This window comes from Sciurus carolinensis, chromosome 4 (genome assembly GCF_902686445.1).
Source record: "Sciurus carolinensis chromosome 4, mSciCar1.2, whole genome shotgun sequence".
NCBI classification, from domain to species: domain Eukaryota; kingdom Metazoa; phylum Chordata; class Mammalia; order Rodentia; family Sciuridae; genus Sciurus; species Sciurus carolinensis.
The window spans coordinates 108,203,147-108,222,719 of record NC_062216.1 but is presented as its reverse complement, the minus strand read 5'-3'; the positions used below and the strand labels follow the sequence as shown (position 1 = coordinate 108,222,719).

The following is a 19,573-nucleotide window of genomic DNA, read 5'->3' as shown; positions in this document are numbered from 1 at the left end:
AGTGAGTGTGATGCTGGATATCAACGGTGCCCACAAACTTCAAAAGAGAAAACCTGGGAAGACAAATGTTGCTTTTAGTCTTTAAACCAATGAGGGAGGAAGGCACGTGTGGCCATTTCTATGACACCCTCCGTAAGATCAGATGTGGCTGAGCACCCGGGCCTCTCTCCGGGGCCAGGACAGAACCCCTAGGGTGGAGGATGGAGTGTCAGCATCTTCGAGTGCCAAGGTCCCAGTGGGAGGCGAATCCAGGCCTCAACTGTGCTGGGAAGCTGCAGATCCCTTGCAGGCTCTGGTTCTCTTAGAGAGGACAAGGGTGGTGGAATAGGCTGTCCTGGTAATATGTCCCCTCTAGCAGTCCCCTGGGCCAGTTTCTCCCTCAGCCTCTTGATCCTGTCAGGCCTCTGACCACCAGTGGTAGTCCAATGACAAGCAAGGCCTACTTCAAACCGCTGTCTAATGCTGGGCTTAGCTGTCCTCTGTCCCACCAGAAAACAATCAATTCCAAAAAGAATATTCCAGGTCGGCCTAAACCCTGTCGTTCTAGTAGTTCTAACATACAACGAGCACTCAATAAATACTTGCGGACAGAATTCCCATTCCTTCCATCCCTGAGAGCTGCCTGAATCTGGACCCTTGCCCAAGGAGCTTCTTCCCCACCCTCCAAACCTCTGCACCATAACTGCACCATCTCCCCTCTGGGGCCATGGAGGAGCCAACCCTCTTGGTATCCCCATCCCCGCCCCCACCTTCCTTCATGCGTCTTCCTCCAGCCTTTTCCCACCCCAGGTCTCTAGCACCCCACCTACTGGAACTCCCACCTTGCTGGCTGGTCCCCACTGTGGCTCTCTGGGAAGAGCTTGCAAGGGCAGAAAGCCCATGTGGTCCCCGACTGGGGAGAACTTGGAACAGTGGAGCCAGCAGGGCAGAGAAAGCTGCTTGAAATCCAGTCTATTTATCTGTGTCTGTATATATACAGGTATCTAAGTTTGTCCATGAGTCACTGTTGCATGAATGTGTTGATATATGTTCACTTGGTGGATTTCCCCCATACTCTCTACTTTTGCCTCCATCAGCGTGCCTTGGTTGTGCAGTCCTAATGTAGGGAATCGGGTCTGTGAAGGGAGGAGGAGCCCTCAGAGGGTGAACCCCACCCTCCCCAGCACCAGAGGCATTCAAGTGGAGGCAGGACAACAACTTGGGATTGTGGAGAGGGTTATAGCATCATATAAAAAGCAGAACGAGGTGGTCACTGAGGTGCCTATAATCCCACTGAATCTGAATCTAGACTTGCAGCCTTTTGGCTACAAGTGACTCTAGGTAGGCGAGTATTTAGGGAATTACTCAAAGATTAACCATGGGTATCCCTGATTTGGATAAAGAACCTGCCCAACTAGGTTCATCTGCTGTGCCTGCTTGCGTGGCCTATTTTCTAGCTACTAACAGCTAGCGTGACCTGTTCTAAACATCTGGCACTACCTGCCTGCTTAATCACCCTCTCTCTGGCTTCAAACAGCAGTGAAGCCCCACCTTCTCTCCACCTCCTATCCATTGGGATCCCTCCCTCCCCATTTTCTTCCTGGAAGGATCTGGATGCACCAGATCCACAAGTCCTGATGTCTTTAAAAGAACTGACCTGGGGAATAGGGCTCATCTAGGAGCTGTGACATTCACCTTGACTCTAGTGGAAGTCCAATAGCCAGTCCCCTGTTGGCCTACAACTGGGCACCATGAGGGCCTGTGTCCCCCTGACAGTGGCTGTGCTCTGTGGCCTAGCCTGGGCTGGTAAGTTGCTATCTGGTGGGCTTGGGAATTTGGTGGGTAGGGGTCTTGCCTCAAGAATGGGGTTGGGGGACTTGGCAGTGGATGAGGGAAGTGGGACAAGGGAGGGTGAGCTTGTCCTGGAGCCTTGTAACACTTTTGGCCTGTCCTTGTCTGTGAGCATAGGAGCTCTCTCAGGAGTGGGTTGGACGGCGTGGAGATAGGGCTGATGGATCAATGCCATGGATGCCCCTTCTTGACACTTTGGAGGATCAGTTCCAAACATCCCTACTCAGAGTAGACTTTTGATCTCACCAAGATTTTATTTTCTGGGGCCACTGTATGATGTAAAGCTGGGGCTATGGTTGCTGAGTGTGAGTGGCCTGGCTGTCCTTGGTCATTCCCTCCACTGCTCCGGGAGAACCAGTGAGGTTGTCCGAGGTGTGACCTTTCTGTGGGTAAAGCCTTAGGAAATGGGCCTTACCCAGAGGGTCCCTGACCTGAAGGTGGGTCATATCCCATCTGAGGCTGGTCAGAAGAATGGGTCTTGGTCCCAGTGTTAGGGGAGCTGAAGAGTAGAGAAGGGACCTGGCTCACAGTTGCAGTTACTGTTTAGTAACTGTGCAAAAGTCTGCTACTGATGTGTTAACTGGTAGTTAATGGGTGGGGAGGAAGGAGTGTTGAGGGAGGGGGCCCAGCTGAGGGGCGTGGGCAGAATCCTCCCCTAACCAAGGAGAGTCAGAGCCCGATGCCCACTCCACCCACCCAGGTTGCTCCTGCACAAGACTGGGTAGACCAAATAAGATAATGCGGAGACCCACCCAGGGAGTGGTGAGATCTCAGAGAATTTGACTTCATTAGGACTGTGCTTATTAATATTTCAGGGAGGAACGGACTCTTGGGGGGCATTTCCAATCAGGTTGTGGATAAGGAGCCCCCTAATGGGACTCCTGAATAGAAAGCCCTGGGAGGAAAGAACCCCAGGCCCCCAACACTGGATGGGACTGTGTACCTCTGCCCAGGACCCAGCTCTGCCTAGCCCTGAATGGCAGAGAGGGAGAGAAGGGTTGGGAACCTCAGCATCAGGCCAGCGGGTGTGGAGGAAGGGGAGCACGTAGGCCCAGTGTGGTGGCTGGCAGCCTTGTGATATCCCAGTCTCAGGAGAGGGCACTGGAGACATTTAATCCCCAGGGCATGTCCCTGAGGGCAAGGCAGCAGTGGCTTCAGGATGCAGCAGCACCTGGCCGCTGGGGGCCAGCGGGGATCACACCTGGCTGTGGGGTTGATGGGGAAGTGCCAGTGGAGCGGGGAGGCTGGAGCAGTGAGGCCTCTGAAGGCAGGAGGGGAGAGGCTCTGCTCACGTCTGTTCCACCCCAGTGCCGCAGGACTAGGATGCCAGAATGGGGATCACTGGGTTGTGGGGTGTGGGGGGTCAGGGCCAGCCTGAGGTCATCACGACTGAGCTGGGTGCCTGCCAAGGACGTTGGTTGTTTCAAATGAATGGAGGCTGGAAGCTGGTCCTGGGGATAAAGCTTTTTGGTTGACTAGGTCTCCATGGAAACAGCATCTGGAGCCCTGATAGGCAAACACACGGGACTCCTCAGTCATCAGAGGTGACGAGGGCAGGCCTGCAGGGACCCTGTGTCCACCCAGCGATAGGGAGTAGAGGCTGCGGCATTTCAGAGTCTTAGAGGATGACGAGAAATGTGGCACTTCATGGGGGAGGGGGCACCACAGCTCTCGGTGGGGAATGGTGGGAGAAGGCAGGACCAAGAGAAGAGAGGCCGAAATGAAGAAAAGCAGAGTGCCAGAGACGAGGCAAAGGGACAAGGGCAGGCGGCTGCCGGACAGTGATTCAGGCTCCCGGCTTGGTGGGAAGGCTCACACAAAGCGTTTGTGTCAACAGGAGGCGCGGGGTGGGTGCCCTGGAGTGGGTAGTCAGGGTGACTAGTCATCTGAGTGTCCCTGGAGCAGCACAGCAAGGCGCCTAGGAGGAAAAGCCCCTCCTACCCTGCCCTCCACCCTCACATCCCAAGGTCACCTTGAAGCAGAACTAGTTCGCAGAGACACGGGGGAGGACCCTTTGGTGTGGGGTCCTTACTAGGGATAAAACACGTGGACAGAGAGGACACAGTCCGTGCAGTTCGGGCCAGTGGGGTCTTCTCCTCGCTTCACAGTTGACTGTTCCCTGGTTGCCCTTCTCAGCCGGGGCCAGGGCTGGAATGGAGTGAGTTCCTTCCCTGCACTCTGCTGCTCTGGCCCGTGAAAGCACTCCCTGATTCATCTGCATTCTCTCCCTGGATTCTGGGTGTACTGCCAGGCTGACCCCATCGGCTGTTGGCGGAGCCTTCCTCCTGGGCTGAAAATTTCTCTGTAAGACCTTGGCATTCAAGTGCCAAAAGCATCCTTTAAGATTCCAGAGGAGTTCCTGTGGGCTTGAAGGGACAAGGGGCCTGGAGCTTGGTCTCTTTTAGGGACAAGTCCCTGGACCAGAGTCCTGTCTTCCTGGATGCCTTGGAAGCCCTACACACAAAAAGTTGTCTCAAGACCTGGGTTGACCTTGACCTGTCATCTCTCTAATGTAAAGAAAACACACTCCTGTGATGATGTCAGCCAGGAAACCAAGGCAACACGTGTGTGTTGACAGCCCAGCCCACGGCCCAGCTGAACCTGGGGAGGGAGTCGGCTAGATGGAGTATGTGGGCAGGGTCCCTGCGCCAGTCTGAACATTTGTCACCTTGAAGATGGGCATGGAATGTTACTGCTGTTTATTTACTTAACAAATACATGGTTTTACCATGTGTCATGCACTGTCTAAGTGCTTTACAAACACTAACTCATTTAATTGTCCTCATTATTAATATCACTGTACTAGGGATTGAATTCATGGGTGCTTTACCACTGAGCTACAACCCCAGCCTTAGAGTTTTTATTTGAGGCAGGGTCTCACTAAGTTGCAGGCTTGCCTTGAACTTGTGATCCTCCTGTCTCAGCCTCCTCAGTAGTTGGGATTATAGATGCATGCCGACATACCTGGCTTTCACATAATTCTTATAAATAGTCTATGAGATAGGCTTCACTATTTTATCATCTTTTTTTTTTCTTTCTTTTATTTTTGTACCAGGGATTGAACCCAGGGGTGCTTAACCACTGAGCCACACCCCCAGTCTTTTTTATTTTTTATTTTGAGACAGAGTCTTGCAAAGTTTCTTAGGGCCTCCCTAAGTTGTTGAGGCTGGCTTTGAACTTGCCGTCCTCCTGCCTCAGCCTCCCAAACCACTGGGATTACAGGCATGCACTACAGGTACCAGCTTCACTTTTTTTTCAAGTACTAGCACCTCATGCCTACTAACCAAGTGCTCTACTATTGAGATATATCTCCAGCCCTCCCACTTTTACAAATAAAAAAAACAAAGACACAGAAATTTAAATGACTTGCCCAAGACCACATAGCTAGAAAGCAGCAGAATTAGAATTCTAACCTTAAGCAACTTGGTGCAGAGAACAGTTTCTTAACCTCCCTGCTATGCCATCTCCCATTAGACACATTATAAATCCAAGAATTCAAACCCATTACTAAACTTGTGTCCCTAATATTCACCTTCAATTCAAGCCAGGTTCAAATATGCATGCTAGATCCCTATTGAATTCCAGTCAGAGCCAAACTCCCAACTGGGGTTATTTCTCCTCTTCTAATCCTGGTGCATTTGCCCACCCTAAACATCACCTTCAATCTCGCCCCATTCCTAATCCAAATGTCAGTACAAAATTGTTTTTTTATCAATAAATTTGATGCAAGGACACTTCTTAGCTGTAGCCCTTAATTTAAACCTAACTCGAACCTGAGCTAAAACCAAGTTAGGTTTCAGTTTCCTCATTGATGTAAGCCCGATGCTCTTGGTAACTCTCTCATGGTAACTCTGACTTTGATCTTGACATTCTGTGTAACCCTCTTGGCCTGACCCCTAAACCCAGCTTTCTCAACATCTAAACCTCAGGAACCTCAAATGCAAACAGACTGTTGTGACCCTGAAGATGGGGTGAAAGGAAATGGCCCCTGGCTTGCAGCTGCACTGTCTGCTGTGGCGGGGGCATAGTGGGGCTTGTTTTTTTAAAGAATGGTAGCGGGTTTGTATTATTCCTTTCAAATTTTTTTGTCATACGCCCCTTGTAACCAAAATCTTGCTCCTGTGAACCCTTTGGCGGGAGTGAGGGATGTGGTCTGTGGTTACAGAAGAGGATCTGTCCAAAGCCCCATTCTCACCCACAATGCCTCATTCCCCACCTTGAGCCTGAACTCATCTGAATGCATTCCAAAGACTGGAAGGAATAGAAAGATGTGACACAGGGGGAAAAGTGGATGCCACAAAGACCAGAGGAGGGAGAGGAAGAACCAGAGTCAGAGAGCAAAAAAGGAACAGGAGGAGAGCAAGGGGTGGGGCAGAGGGAAAAGGGCAGGGGACAGCGCTGGAACACAGTTACTTCCCTTCAGCATGACAGGTGAATGGGGGCCGGTGGGTCATGGCTCCATAGACCTTTCTCACTGAACTGCCTGAAGTTTTAAAAACTGGCAAATATTCACATAAAGATGAAGGTTTCAGCTGGGTGTGGTGACGCACGCATGTAATCCCAGTGACTCAGGAGGCTGAGGCAGGAGGATAGTGAATTCAAAGCCAGCCTCAGCAACTTAGCGAGGGTCTAAGCAACTCAGTGAGACCCTGTCTCTAAATAAAATATTTTTAAAAGAGCTGGGGATGTGGCTCAGTGGTTAAGTGCCCCTGGGTTCAATTCCCAGTACAAAAAAAAAAAAAAAAGTTTCTCTTGAAAATCAGGAGCCTCTGTTAATACCAAGTCAGCAATTGGCTGGAACTGAGAAATGCAAATTTCAGACAGGGCATCACTCATTCTTCACAGTCCACAACTCTTCCTCCAGCCTCATATCCTACTACTTGGCTTATTTATGTCACAGGTCTTACGCAAATAGGCGTTTGAGTGTGAGATGTGGTCAGTGCCCTGAGCCCTGGAGCATCTGGCGGGCGGTGGGAGGAGGCTTAAGCTGCGCATGGAGATGCGCTTCTCTCCTGCCAGGGCAATGACCTTCCCTCCAGGGGAGCCCCGCCCCTGTCTGTGAACCCTCCCTCGGGCACCATTAGCAGGAGCACAGGATCCCCAGAGAGCTGAGTTTGTGACATTTATGGCCCACAGGAAACCTTGAATCATGTGCATCGCGTTGCAATGAGAAGTTTCACCGAGGTGCTGCCTGCCAGTGTGACCGCCGGTGTTCCCGGCACGGGGACTGCTGTGACGACTACGAACATCTGTGTACCGGTGAGGCTCCCGCGGAACAAAGGACCAGGGTGCGAGTCCAGCCTGCCTGAGGGGCCACTGCCCTGGTGTGCAGCGGTCTGGAGTAGGGCTCAGGGCTGAGGAGGGGCTGGTGAGGGAGCACGGAGGGGCAGGGGCAGGGATTTGGCTGCCACCTGTCTCGGGTTTTCTAAGAAGTCCCCAACCTAGAATATAGTGGATGCCATTTACCTGGAGCATCTGAATGATCAGGATCAACGATATCACAAAAGTTTGAGCAAAATGGTAAAAACTCTATTTTGGCTATTTGGCATTGTGACATCTCCAACGTGTTAGTCAACGTGTGTGTGTGTGTGTGTGTGTGTTGTGTGTGGTGCTGAGGATCAAACCCAGAGTCTTGTGAACCTTAGGCAAGCATTCTAACAATGAGCTACATCCCTAGACCCTAGTCAACACTTTAAATCACAAAATTATAAAAACGGCAATGAGTTCTCACAATCCTTTTGCCCCAGGAAGGCTGCATGGTGTCACTGTGACTGTTACAATGCACCCTTCTCTTCTAGTGAGTGGACTGAGTGGCCACATCTTCACACTGTTATTCCTAGACCACTGATTAAAACAGGGCATGCACCACCTGCAAAAGTCAATAGTTCTGTACTGTTCCCATGGTCCAGCCTTAAGTATTATTACTATTATTATTATTATTATTAATTATTATATTTTTGGTTTGGGGGTTGTACCCAGGGTCATTAAACCACTGAGCCACATCACCAGCCCTTTTATTTTTTATTTTGAAAGAGAATCTTGTTAATTTGCTTAGGGTTTTACTAAGTTGCTGATGCTGGCCTAAACTTACAATCCTTCTGTGTCATCCTCCCAAGTAGCTGAGATTACAGGCATGTACTACCAGGGCTGGCTAAGTGAATAATTTTTGAAAACTCATTTTTGAATAGTCTCCTTGTTTGGGTGATTGCACTGTTATAAACTCTTAGGTAAATGATCTTTTGCTTTGAGACATGAAGGCTTGCTAGTTCATTGTCAAACCATGTGCCCTAACTCTTAGTTTGGAACATATGATCACTGAAACCATGGGCCAGCAAGATACCATATCTGGTTGCACAGGTTGTATACAGCACAAGGGCCCCTGGCTGAGTGGCCCAAAATTTAATATGTACCCTTGTCATCAAGTTGTATGCTCTGGTGCAGATCTATATCTGCTGAGAGAAAGGAGCGCCTTTTTCTTAATTTTCCTAAAGGTAGCATCTGTTCACCAGTCGTGCTCATGGAACTGCTTTCACTCACGTGGAAACTTAATTCAATTTACACAAAAACAGCATATATATTAGTAGAAGTCCTGATGATCAGTCCCAGATGGGGAGGCCCTGACCCCAGTGCTCAGAGCCACAATAGGAGCCCCCCCATTTTCTGCTGCCTCTGTATCCTCTCTTTTGTTACCATTCAGCAGACACAGGAAGGCCTGCTCGTACTGACACTCCAGGATGGAACCCATACCCAGCCTAGGACACACTACATCTCTAAGTTCCTGATTTGCAACTCAGAACCTCTTTCCCACAGGAAAAAAATATTATAAAGGATGTAACTCCAGCTCAGCTCACAAAAGTCCATGCACACCAACTGGGGCTGAATTAAGGAGTTTATGGATTTCTATCACTTAGAACACAGCCTGGCGCTAAGTATGAGATCAGAAGATGTTTGTTGACTGAGCAAATAACCTGACTAGTGGTTCTAATGGTAATAACACAACCCTACCCAGCAAACTCACTAATAGCTTCTGAGTCACTCTACCATGGCCATTTCTTGGGGGCGGCAGTGGGGGTGGGCTATTCTACCGTGTGATGACAGAGGAGCTCAGATTCCTGGGAACATTCCTTCCAATCCCCGCCCCACCACACCCCTCTCTACCAGAGTACAGGGTGGTCCCTCAGTTTGTAGGGTGAGGAATGGAGCAGCAGTGGGAACCGACATTCCTGAACATGCCCTCCCGGCAAACAGCTTTTGTGGCAGTTTCCAAGTGGGGCAGAGAAGAAGGGAAGTTGGTATCTCAGGGAACAGTTCTTATTTCTTGAGGCCTGGGAATTCTCCCTTGACTCTGACTCGGCATTATTACAGGTACGGATGCTCCTAGGTGAGGGCCTTGCCATTTGGAGAACTTCAAGACTGTCCAACTGTCGATTTTAAAAGTCAGAGCCTAACCAGAGTTTTCAGTCTAGAGGTTCATCCTTCCCCTTTTTACGGAGGAGCACACTGGGTAACCGAATGGTAAAGTGGAAGGAAATTTGTCACCTGGAGGAATTATTTTAGTTTTTTTTTTTTTTTTTTTTTTTTGTACTGGGAATTGAACCCAGGGTTGCTCTATCACTGAGCTACATTCTCAGTCCTTTTTTTATATTTTGTTTTGAGACACCGCCTGGTTAAGTTGCTGAGGGTCTCCCTAAGTTGCCCAGATTGTGGTAGAAATGGTGAGCCTCCCACCTCAGCCTCCCAAGTGGGGATTGCAGGCATAGGCCACCAGGCCCCTTAAGGGAGGGAAGTCGTTAGGGATGGTTGGTAACTTTATTTTTCTAATTGCAGCCAAGGAGGAGCCAGAGGAATTCCTGGAACTGGAAGAGGAGGGCCCGGACAACAGTGAGACTGCCTTCCCAGATGGGACTCTTCAGGATAAAGAGGGGACACCAGGGGCGATGAGGGGAGGGCTCTGCCAGGTCTAAGGGCCAGGCCTGGCCAGAAGAGAGGCTGCAGGACTCCCCAGCCTCAGAGGGAGAGAGGCCTGATGGGAGGGACGGGGAGGGGTAACCAGGAAAGAGTCCGGGGCCTGTGGAGGGAAGTGGAAGAGATTTTATTTTTAGAGTGGGAAGATTATAAAAACAACAGGCCAGAAAATAAAGTTCGGCCTTAGAAAGAACTTCCTGACTGTGAAGGGTGTGCAGGAACTAGGCTTGTTTGTTTTCCTTCCCTGGAGACCTCTAGCGAGAAGGATCGCGAGCCGGCGGCTAGGGAGGGAGCGGTGCGGGCGCTCGGTGCGTCCTCTAGCGGTCGGACAGGGACACGCCTCTCCTTGGCTCTCAGGCTTGTACTCGGCACCCAGCTCCTGCCAGGGCCGCTGCCGCGAAGCCTTCGACAAGCACCACCCCTGCCACTGCAATGACCGCTGCCAAGAGTTTGGGAACTGCTGCAAGGATTTTGAGAGCCTGTGTGCCAACCACGGTCAGTCTGCTCCTTCAGCGTAGCCCCAGATACACAAGGGCTCTCTCTAGTGCAGTGGTTTTCAAAGTGTGGTCCCTAGGCCAGCAGCACCAGCATCTGAGAATCTCTAAGAAACGCAAACTCTAGGGCGTTCACCCCACACCTACTGATAGTAACTTTGGGGTGAGCGCACCACTTTTTTTTTTTTTTTTTTTTTTTTTTTTGGTAATGGGGATTGAACTCCGGGGCACTCGAACACTGGGCCACATCCCCAGCCCTATTTTGTAGTTTGTTTAGAGACAGCACCTCACTGAGTTGCTTAGCACCTCACTGTTGCTGAGGTTGGCTTTGAACTTGAGATCCTCCTGTCTCAGCTTCGCTGGGATTACAGGTGTGCACCATCGTGCCCGATTCAACACTCTATTTTAACAAGCTTTTGAATGATTCTGATGCCTGCCACAGTTTGAGAATCTTCCTAGGGAAGGGTGGACATTCTGTAGACATTCATGACAATGATGTGCTGATTTGGAGGGTCCTTAGGCCTGCCCTTCCTTCCTTCTGGCCCTGAGGTCACCCCTTCCTCAATTCCTCCCAGAGGGCTTCTCCCACAGCAGTGATGCCATAACCAAAGAGGAGCTTCAGAGCATCTCTGAGAAGATCTACAAGGCAGATGTCAACAAAGCCCAGAAGAGTGACATCGTTCTCAACAGCCAAAATCGCATCTCCCCTTCAGAGTCAGGAGACCAAGTGGATCGCTGCCCAGAGCCGTGAGCTCCCCTTGTCCTCTTCTGGCTCCCCCCAGAGTCTCTCCCCAGTCTTTTCTTCTTCCGATGCTTCAACTCTTTTCTCCTCAAATCAGGCAGGATGAAAGGGAGAGGGAAAAAATAGTTCTCCAGAGATAAGAGTCCTCCTTGAAGAACTGTGGGTATACATTGGGAGGGTTTCTGGAATTGGCTGGGTTGAGGTCAGGGCAGAAAGTCCAGGAGATGAAGTGGAATAAAGGTGGCCTCATGCATAACCTTCAAGAGCACCTGAAGTCCCCCTCCAATCCACGTGTACTGCCCCTGGGCTCTCTGGAAGTTTCTGGAAGAGTTTCTGCTGCATGTTCAGGCCCATCTGTGGTCTCCCTCCTGCCCCAGGCTCTTCACCTATGTCAATGAGCAGCTGTTCTCCAAGCCCACCTATGCAGCCTTCATTAACCTGCTCAACAACTACCAGCGGGCGACAGGCCACGGGGAGCATTTCAGTGCCCAGCAGCTGGCTGAGCAAGGTGTCTTCCTCAGTGAGATCATGAAGACAGCAGTCATGAAGGAGCTCTACAGCTTCCTCCACCACCAGAGTGAGTGAGCCATGCCAGGCCCCATGAGGCACTGCTGAGGATGTGGGTCTGTCTGCAAGAGAGCCAGGCACCTCTGAGGACTCCACAGTGGGGGAGTTGGGAGAGCAGGTGAGGAAGCAGAAGGACCACACGGAGGCCAGTGCACACCTGGGAGGGACTGAGTAAGGCCAGAGGGGAGCCATGGAGAGATTATGGACCCCACTAGGGGCTGAAGAATCCTCTGTTTGGCTTAGAGATCACCTTCTTCCTTTTTCCTTCCCCTTCCCCTTCTCCTTTTCCTCCTCCTCCTCTTCCTCCTCCTCCTCCTTCTTCTTCTTCTTCCCCTTCTTCTCCTTTTGATCCTTCTCCTTCTTCTTCTATACTAGGGACTGAACCCAGGGCATGCTAGGCAAGTGCTCTGTTACTGAGTTACATACTCAGTCCTTTTCACTTTATTTTGAGACAGGAACTTGGTAAGTTGCCAAGCCTGACCTCAGATTTGCGATCCTCCTGCCTTAGTCTCCCAAATAGAGGGGATTGCAGGTGTATGCTACCATACCTGGGTCACCCCATCTTTTGATTTAATGTTAGCAACCTTGTGGATCCTCAGGCTTCAGGCTCAGGGTCTTCTGCAGGGCATGAGACCCCCGATCCCCCCACAGGGCACTTCTCAGCTACCTCTGTGGATCCAAGTCACTTCACGTTTCAGGTATAGTCCCTGACTCTTTTCCCTCTGTGCACTAAGTCCAGGAAGGGCTTGGCTGACTCCTCTTTTTTTTTTCTGGGGAACAGCTACAGAAGATCAACAAAGGCTCAGAGAGGACCGTCCTACCAGAAGAATTCTGGTCGGAATGCCTCCAGATACAAATACATTCAAGTCAGACCAAAAAAGGTTTTGACCGCAGGACTTCTTGGCTGGGGTTGTGTTTGTCAGTGTCCTCCAGATTCCTTCCCTGAACTCCAGGCAGCTGGATTTCTCACGGCTGGCGCTGCCCAGGTCCCCCCTCTCTGGCTGTGAGTCGGCCTTAGCACGGCGCTGCTATGTTTGGTCCACTGTCTGCTGTTTTTAGGTGATGTCCCTGACATGGGTGATCCCAGGAGGTGATGCGATCCTGTGCTGCCCCCTGGTGTTCTCTCTGTAGTAAACACATGGGAGTGGATTGAGCCCTTGGCTTTCCAGTGAGAGAAACGGAGGCCCAGCCCAGCTAGACACTACTGAGGCCACAAAGGAGTTGGAAGCAGAGTTGGCTCTGGAACCTGGGTTCCAGTGTGAGGTCAGGCTCTTCATTACTCAGAAGACAGAGTGTGTCTTCTTTCCTGTCCAAATGCCACTCCCCTGACTCTCTTGCTAAGTTGCTTAGGGCCTCACTAAGTTGCTGAGGCTGGCCTCGAACTTGAGATCCTCCTCCTTCAGCCTCCAGGAAGCAGAGAGCTCTCCCTATGGACAAAATATAAACCCTGGAGTCACACCCCCAGCGACCCATATCCTCCAGTCACACTCTACCTGCCTACAGTCACCACCCAGTTAATCCATTCAAGTTGATTTAAGCGCCTATTAGGTTGAAGTTTTCAGAATCCAATCATTTCACCTCTAAACTTTCTTGTGTTGTCTCACACACGAGCTTTTGGGAGACACCTGATATCTAAACCATAACACCTTCTCCTCAACTACCACTTAGTGTACACCATCTCTAACTTCTTACCTGGACAAGCATGAGCTTCAAAATTGGCCTCTCTACTTCCACTCATACAACTGCATTGGCCTTTTTACACACACAGAGTGATCCTTTAAAAGCAAAGCTCTGATCACATAATTTCTGTGCTTGAATTCCTTCTGTGTTAGTCAGTTTTGTGTCTCTGTGACCAAACCACCTGACAAGAACAATTTAGAGGAGAAGAAGTTTATTTTGGCTCATGGTTTTAGAGGTTCAGTCCTTGGCGGGTAAGTGCATTGCTCTATGTCTAGAAGGTCAGGATGGAAGGGTGTGTCAGAGGAGCACTGCTCCACTGTGGGCCATCAGAAAGCAGAGAGAGAGGGACGAGGGAAAGGGGCCAAAGAGAAGATGAATCCTTCCAGGGTGACCTCAGTGACCCACCTCCTTCAACCATATCCCACCTACCTATAGTTACCACCCAGTCAATCCATTCAAACTAGGATGGGCTGATGAGATTACAGCTCTCATCATCTAATCAGCTCACCTCTGTATATTCCTGCATGAACACAGGAGCTTTTTGGGTATACATCATCTCCAAACCATAACACTACAGTGTCTCTCTACTGCCAAGAAGCTATAGAGTTTTAAGAGGTGGGTCTCTGGAGCTAGGCTGCGTAGGTTTGAGTGCTGTGTCTACCTCTTATGAGTTGTATCATCTGGTGTAAGTTTTATAACCTATATTTGCTTCATTTGCTCCTCTCTAAATTGGAAATAGCACTTATCTTAGTAGCATGAGGTTAGTACTAATGTAAAGATTCAATATGAGAACTCAATATTATTATTATTATTATTTCAGTACCAGGGACGGAACCCAGGGGCGCTTAACCACTGAGCCACATCCCCAGTCCTTTTTAATATTTTATTTAGAGACAGGGTCTTGCTGAGTTACTTAGGGCCTTGCTAAGTTGCTGAGGCTGGTTTTGAACTCACAATCCTCCTGCCTCAGTCGTCTGAGCTACTGGGATTATAGGCGTGCACCCCTATGCCTGGCTGAAGGAGTCAATATTATTATATGAAAATCTTTAAAATGGTACTGGGCACACATAAAGTGCTCTATCAATCTAAGATATTTTTGTTCTTATTACTCTGTGATTGAGATCTGGCCTTCTTGCTATGGCTTGCAGGATCTGGTCCCTGCCTATCTCTCAGGCTCCTTCTCCTCCTGTGCACTTTGCTCTAGCCACAGTGAACTTCTTTCAGTTCTTTGAACATTAAAATCGTATCTGCCTGGAGCCTTTACACTTACAGTTTCCTCTTCATGGAAGAGTCTTCTCCCCAGATCTTTGTGTGGTGAACTCCTTATCCTTTGGCTCTCTTGCTTAGTGCTACTTTATCATAAGGGCTTTTCTGACCTTCCTTTTCAGAAGACCCGTGTCTCAGTATGTTTTAGGCTGCTATAATGGAATACCACAGGCTGGGTAATTTATAATGAACAGAAATTTGTTGCCTTGTGGTTCTGGAGGCTGGGAAGCTCAAGATCAAGGGACTGTATCTGATGATGGCCTTCTTGCTGTGTCACCCCATGGCAGAAGGCAGAGACAAAGTGAGACAAAGGCAAAAGAAGGTCAAACTTGCTCTTTTTAAGGAAACCATCCCTTTGATAAGGAACCCCCTTCTGTGAAAATGACATTAATCCTTTCATGAGGACAGAGCCCTCCTGGCCTAATAAACTCTTAAAAATTCCACCTCTTAATCGTGTCATATTGGGTACTAAGTTTCTAATGTTTTGGGGGGACACATTCAAAACAGCATGCTCCAGACCCATCTAGCTGATCATCACAGGCTACTGCACTTTAATATCTTCTTAGCACTTACCTGAAATCACATGACTTATTTAGTGTTTCAGTGTTTATTATTCGTCCCTGCCCCCCATCCCCGTAGTGTAAACTATAAAGATAAAGAAAGACCTGTCCTCATTTTTCTCTGCTGAATCCTCAGCCTTTAGATCTGGAGCTGGCACACAGTGGGTGCCTTGCTGATCATTGCTGAATGGGCAGTTGTACACATCATTGATTGATTGAACCCATGTCTCTCTTGACGTCCTGAAGCAGGTAACCCTTTTCTGCTTCCCAGCACCTGACCCCTGTTCTCTTCTCCATCATTCTCTGTGTTCCTCTTTGCAGATCGCTACAGCTCAGAAGAAGAGTTTGTTGACGACTTGAAGAATATGTGGTTTGGGCTCTATTCAAGAGGCAATGAAGAGGCGGACTCAAGTGGCTTTGAACATGTCTTCTCAGGTGGTCACTCTGCTTGGAAAGGAAGAGTGGGAGGGACAAAGAGGAATGACTTTGCTCAGGAGCAGGGCAGCCCTGACCTTGAAGAATGGATAGCAAAGTTGGCTGGCAGGGAGGGACGTGTCTACTATCAGGCCAAGAGGGAGGGGTCTGAGAAGTCATTTTGAGGGATAGTCTCTAGAGTATCTAAGAGGGAAAGAAGACCAGATACTGGAGCTCCCAAGGGAGTTCATCTGGAATGAACAAGTGTTTGGGGGCAAGGTTGTCTGCCTCTGAGCAGTCCTTTGCTTCCAGCACTTGGCCAGCTGCTTCCTGAGAGGTTCATATTCTGTTCCCCACTACGCTTTCCCATAAGGCTCCCACTAGGCTTGGCTTGATCCTGGAGAAATAACTGAGAGGAGTATTCCAGAGTGGTCTCTAGGATCAGCCAAGAGGAGAGGATAGGGATGTGAGGGACTGGGGAGTGAGGCAAGGGATTGAGCAGGTGATCATTCTAGAAATCAGAGCCCAGAGAAGGAAGATGGCCTTGGTGGGGGTGGGAGGAAGTAGACTGGAGGGAAAGGGTGGTTCCAGAAGCCCAGATCACCTACCCTGTACTCTGTATTATAGGTGAAATCAAAAAGGGCAAAGTCACCGGCTTCCATAACTGGATCCGCTTCTACCTGCAGGAGAAGGAGGGCCTGGTTGACTACTACAGCCATATCTATGATGGACCTGTGAGTACTTGGACAGGAAAAGATTTGTTGGTGCCACACTTCCTGTCCTTACTGTGTTCAGAACAGTCAGTCTTGTTCCTCCCCCTGACTCTCACCTGCAGCCCAATGGGGATTGTGAATATCATGTCCTCATTTGTTGGAGAGCAGGTTTAGCCAGCCAAAAGATGGGATTCTCTTCCAGGGAAGGCTCCAGAACTGCAGGGCTGGGGGGCAGAGAGCACCATATCTGGGTGGGAGGCTGAGGTCAGGGGAGGATTTTTAGGGGGGAGAACCAAAGACATACAATTACCCGTTACCTGAATGTCCTTCAAATGTGGCTGGGAGTTTTGAACCTGGATAGTCTGAGCTAAACTCCATACATTTTACAAGAAAGACACCTTTGCTGCCCTGCACCAGCAAATAATCTGGGCACAATGAACTGTCCTCTTCCATGTGCAGAGGCAACAGAGAGCAATTGCATCCCTGGTACTCTGGTGTGGGTCATATGGCTGTTGACTCTGTCCTCCTGGGCACTGTCAGCTCCTGACTGAGGGTCTGAGTGGGGCTCAGATACCTCTATTTAAGGAAGCCAATCTGACCAGAAGACTCCTCATAGATCCTCAACAACTACTGGCCAACAGTTGGCATTTGGAACCTTTCTGATGCTACTCTGTGGCCTTCACCAAACCCCCTTTGCTGCCCTTCTCTCTGCAGTGGGATTCCTACCCTGACGTGTTAGCCATGCAGTTCAACTGGGATGGCTACTATAAGGAAGTGGGCTCAGCTTTCATTGGTAGCAGCCCTGAGTTTGAGTTTGCACTCTATTCCTTGTGCTTCATCGCCAGGCCAGGCAAAGTGTAAGTACTGGGCCAACCACGGTGCTGGGGCACAGGCCTCAGGCTGTATTCAGCCAGGACAGCAACAAGAGATCTGGAGTCTGCCACCCAGGGGCTGAGAGGATCACTGTGCTGTGCCTCCATTTTATCCCTTGAGCAGTGGTTAGATGAAATTGGTGGCTGCCAAATTGCATTTTAGCTGTAGAACCATCTCCCTTCCTTTCCCTCAAGCGAAATCTTATGTAGGATCTTAATATATATAAAAGTTAGAAATAGGTTGTCTTGGGGGCTCCAAGCTTCTGTTTTTGATTCTTGAGGCTGTTTGAAGGAAACAGAACAGTTGGTAACAACTGGCCCCTGTATTCAACTGGCCCCTCAGGTTCCATATCAGTTGGAGACTTTGGGTTCTACTACTTCAATTTTTTTTTAATACTGGATTTGAACCAAGGTGTGCTCTACCACTGAGCCACATCCCCCATCCTCTTTTTTTTAATTTTATTTTGAGACAGGGTCTCATAAGTTGCTGAGGCTGACCTCAAGTTGCAATCCTCCTGCCTCAACCTCCTGAATTGCTAGAATTATAGGCATGCACCACCACCTGGTAGGGTTCTCCTACTTCTGAAAGCTGAAGCAAACATTTAATTTCTGAGCACTTTGGTTCTAGAATCTGGGATTTTAGAATATTGCTCTGGGAATGCTGAGGAGCACTCCTTCTTCTGAAGACAGAAAATAAGGTCTAGATGCACAGTGGCTGCAGAAATCTGTGGCAGCTCTGTCTTATAGGATGGAGTTCTTCTGCTTGGGTTGGGCTGGGTCCTTCTAGCCTGGAGAAAGAGGCAGGGTGGAGTGGTGGGCCCCTCTGATTTCATGATCTTTCCCCACAGGTGCCAGCTAAGCCTGGGTGGATATCCTTTGGCCATTCAGACCTATCCCTGGGACAAGACTACCTATGGAAATGGCAGGAAATACATTGCCACAGCCTATGTGGTGTCTTCCACCCAGTAGAGCAGAACTGTGAGCCAGAAAGGGCCATGAGGGCAGAGGGGGGGCTCTTGCAGGACTGAGGTGCTGTATACTCTGGACTGGAAAAGGGAGGGAAGAGGCTGGGAGGAAATCCCACATGAGTGAAAAAGAACCCCCAAACCAAAAACGCCTATACAGAGGGAGAAAAGAAACAAATTTGAGAATGCAGAGAAACAGTCAAACATTTACCATCCAGTATCTTAACAACATAGACTAAGAAACAAAGTCCAGATGGAGGCGGTGGAAGCCCTTGATGACTCTTTGCTCTGATGTGTGGTGGAACCACGAGCGAGTCCTTTGGCCTCACAGTGCCTCGTGCTTCCCTCTAACGTAAAGGGAAGGGGTCTACCCCTTTTCCCATTTTGGGGGTTGGCGAGAGGACAAACCTGATGATATATTTACTGAGGTGTTTTCAATTGTTCTTAGGAAGAACTGCTGATAGAAATAGAAGAGTACTTTAATGGCTGTTATTGTTTACAGCTCTGCAAACTGCAATTTGGCCCTGTGTCAGGGGCCTCAAAGACGTCAGGTCACAGAAACCAACCAGTGTGCCTTTGGTCTTTTCTAGTGTGAGATCCTTTTGGAACAGAGTCTGGGAGAACTCTGCCATAGAACAGAGCAGAGTGATGGTTGGGGCAGTGAGTGGGCTGGGGCGGGGCGTCTTCCTTCAGGTTCGAGTGTTTTGTGGCCAACTCAGTATCTGCTTCCAGAAGCTTCCTGTTTATAGATAGTTAGTGCATTTACACTCTTAGGTTTTGATCCCAAATAGTCTTTTTTTTTTTTTTTTTTTTTTATAGAATTCCCTTAAGAGGAGGAGGATTTAGCATCAGAAAAAGAAAGGAACCTATAACCTGTTCTCTATTAAGGCTTAGCCAGCTGCTATAATTTGAATTACTCTAGATGGGAGACCAGGGAAATTGCTCCCTGTCTCCACCACAATGATGCATTTCTCCCCTGGGCCCACTTGGAGCCAGATCCTGCTCCACAGAGTCAGGCCTGCACCCTGGCTTAGAGGGGTCAGGTCTCCAATGAAAGCTATTAAACAAAACAAAACAAAACCCGAAACGTGTCTCTTCTTTCTCTATGGCTCCCTTGACTGTCGGTCTCCCTACCTTCTGGAGCTGGGCTGGGAATGATACTTCTCCCTTCATGTCCTTGCAGAATGGCTTGGAGAAAGTGGTATGTGGGTGAAGTCCCTGAAGGCTCACCAAGTCCCTCTAACTAAGAGGGGGAGAGAAATCTTCCAGGTGCACTTTTAATGTGAAGCATGGAAGGAGTATCATGAGTAGATAATGGGGAGGTGAGTGGTAGACGACTATTGGCCCCAGTGGCAGTAACCAGACTCCTCTATCACATACACAAGGAACAGAAGGACATCCTGGATGCAGTTTCTGTGGCTGCAGAGGCTGACCAAAATAAGAAGAGAGATGTTAAAGGGACTTCTCACCTGTTGACAGATAATTTAGGACACAATTCTAGGAAG

At 49.3% G+C, this 19,573-nt stretch overlaps 1 protein-coding gene across 1 annotated transcript; it reads left to right on the top strand.

Annotated features, from left to right (window-relative positions):
* The first annotated feature begins 1,581 nt into the window (after positions 1 to 1,581).
* Positions 1,582 to 19,223, top strand: Endou (endonuclease, poly(U) specific). Its single transcript, XM_047549965.1, has 10 exons — positions 1,582 to 1,785; positions 6,967 to 7,089; positions 9,658 to 9,711; positions 10,153 to 10,290; positions 10,865 to 11,036; positions 11,409 to 11,608; positions 15,426 to 15,539; positions 16,146 to 16,252; positions 16,946 to 17,088; positions 17,952 to 19,223. Exons 1-10 carry the CDS (start codon positions 1,731 to 1,733, stop codon positions 18,070 to 18,072), a joined length of 1,227 nt encoding a protein of 408 aa, XP_047405921.1. The 5' UTR covers positions 1,582 to 1,730; the 3' UTR covers positions 18,073 to 19,223.
* Positions 19,224 to 19,573: the final 350 nt, after the last annotated feature.

Excerpts from the sequence above, each read along its gene's own strand:
- Endou (XM_047549965.1), top strand. The coding sequence starts at position 1,731 with ATGAGGGCCTGTGTCCCCCTGACAGTGGCTGTGCTCTGTGGCCTAGCC. Across the intron at positions 11,037-11,408 it reads GTGGATCGCTGCCCAGAGCC|GCTCTTCACCTATGTCAATG; the intron begins GTGAGCTCCCCT and ends CTCCTGCCCCAG. Across the intron at positions 16,253-16,945 it reads GCCATATCTATGATGGACCT|TGGGATTCCTACCCTGACGT; the intron begins GTGAGTACTTGG and ends TTCTCTCTGCAG.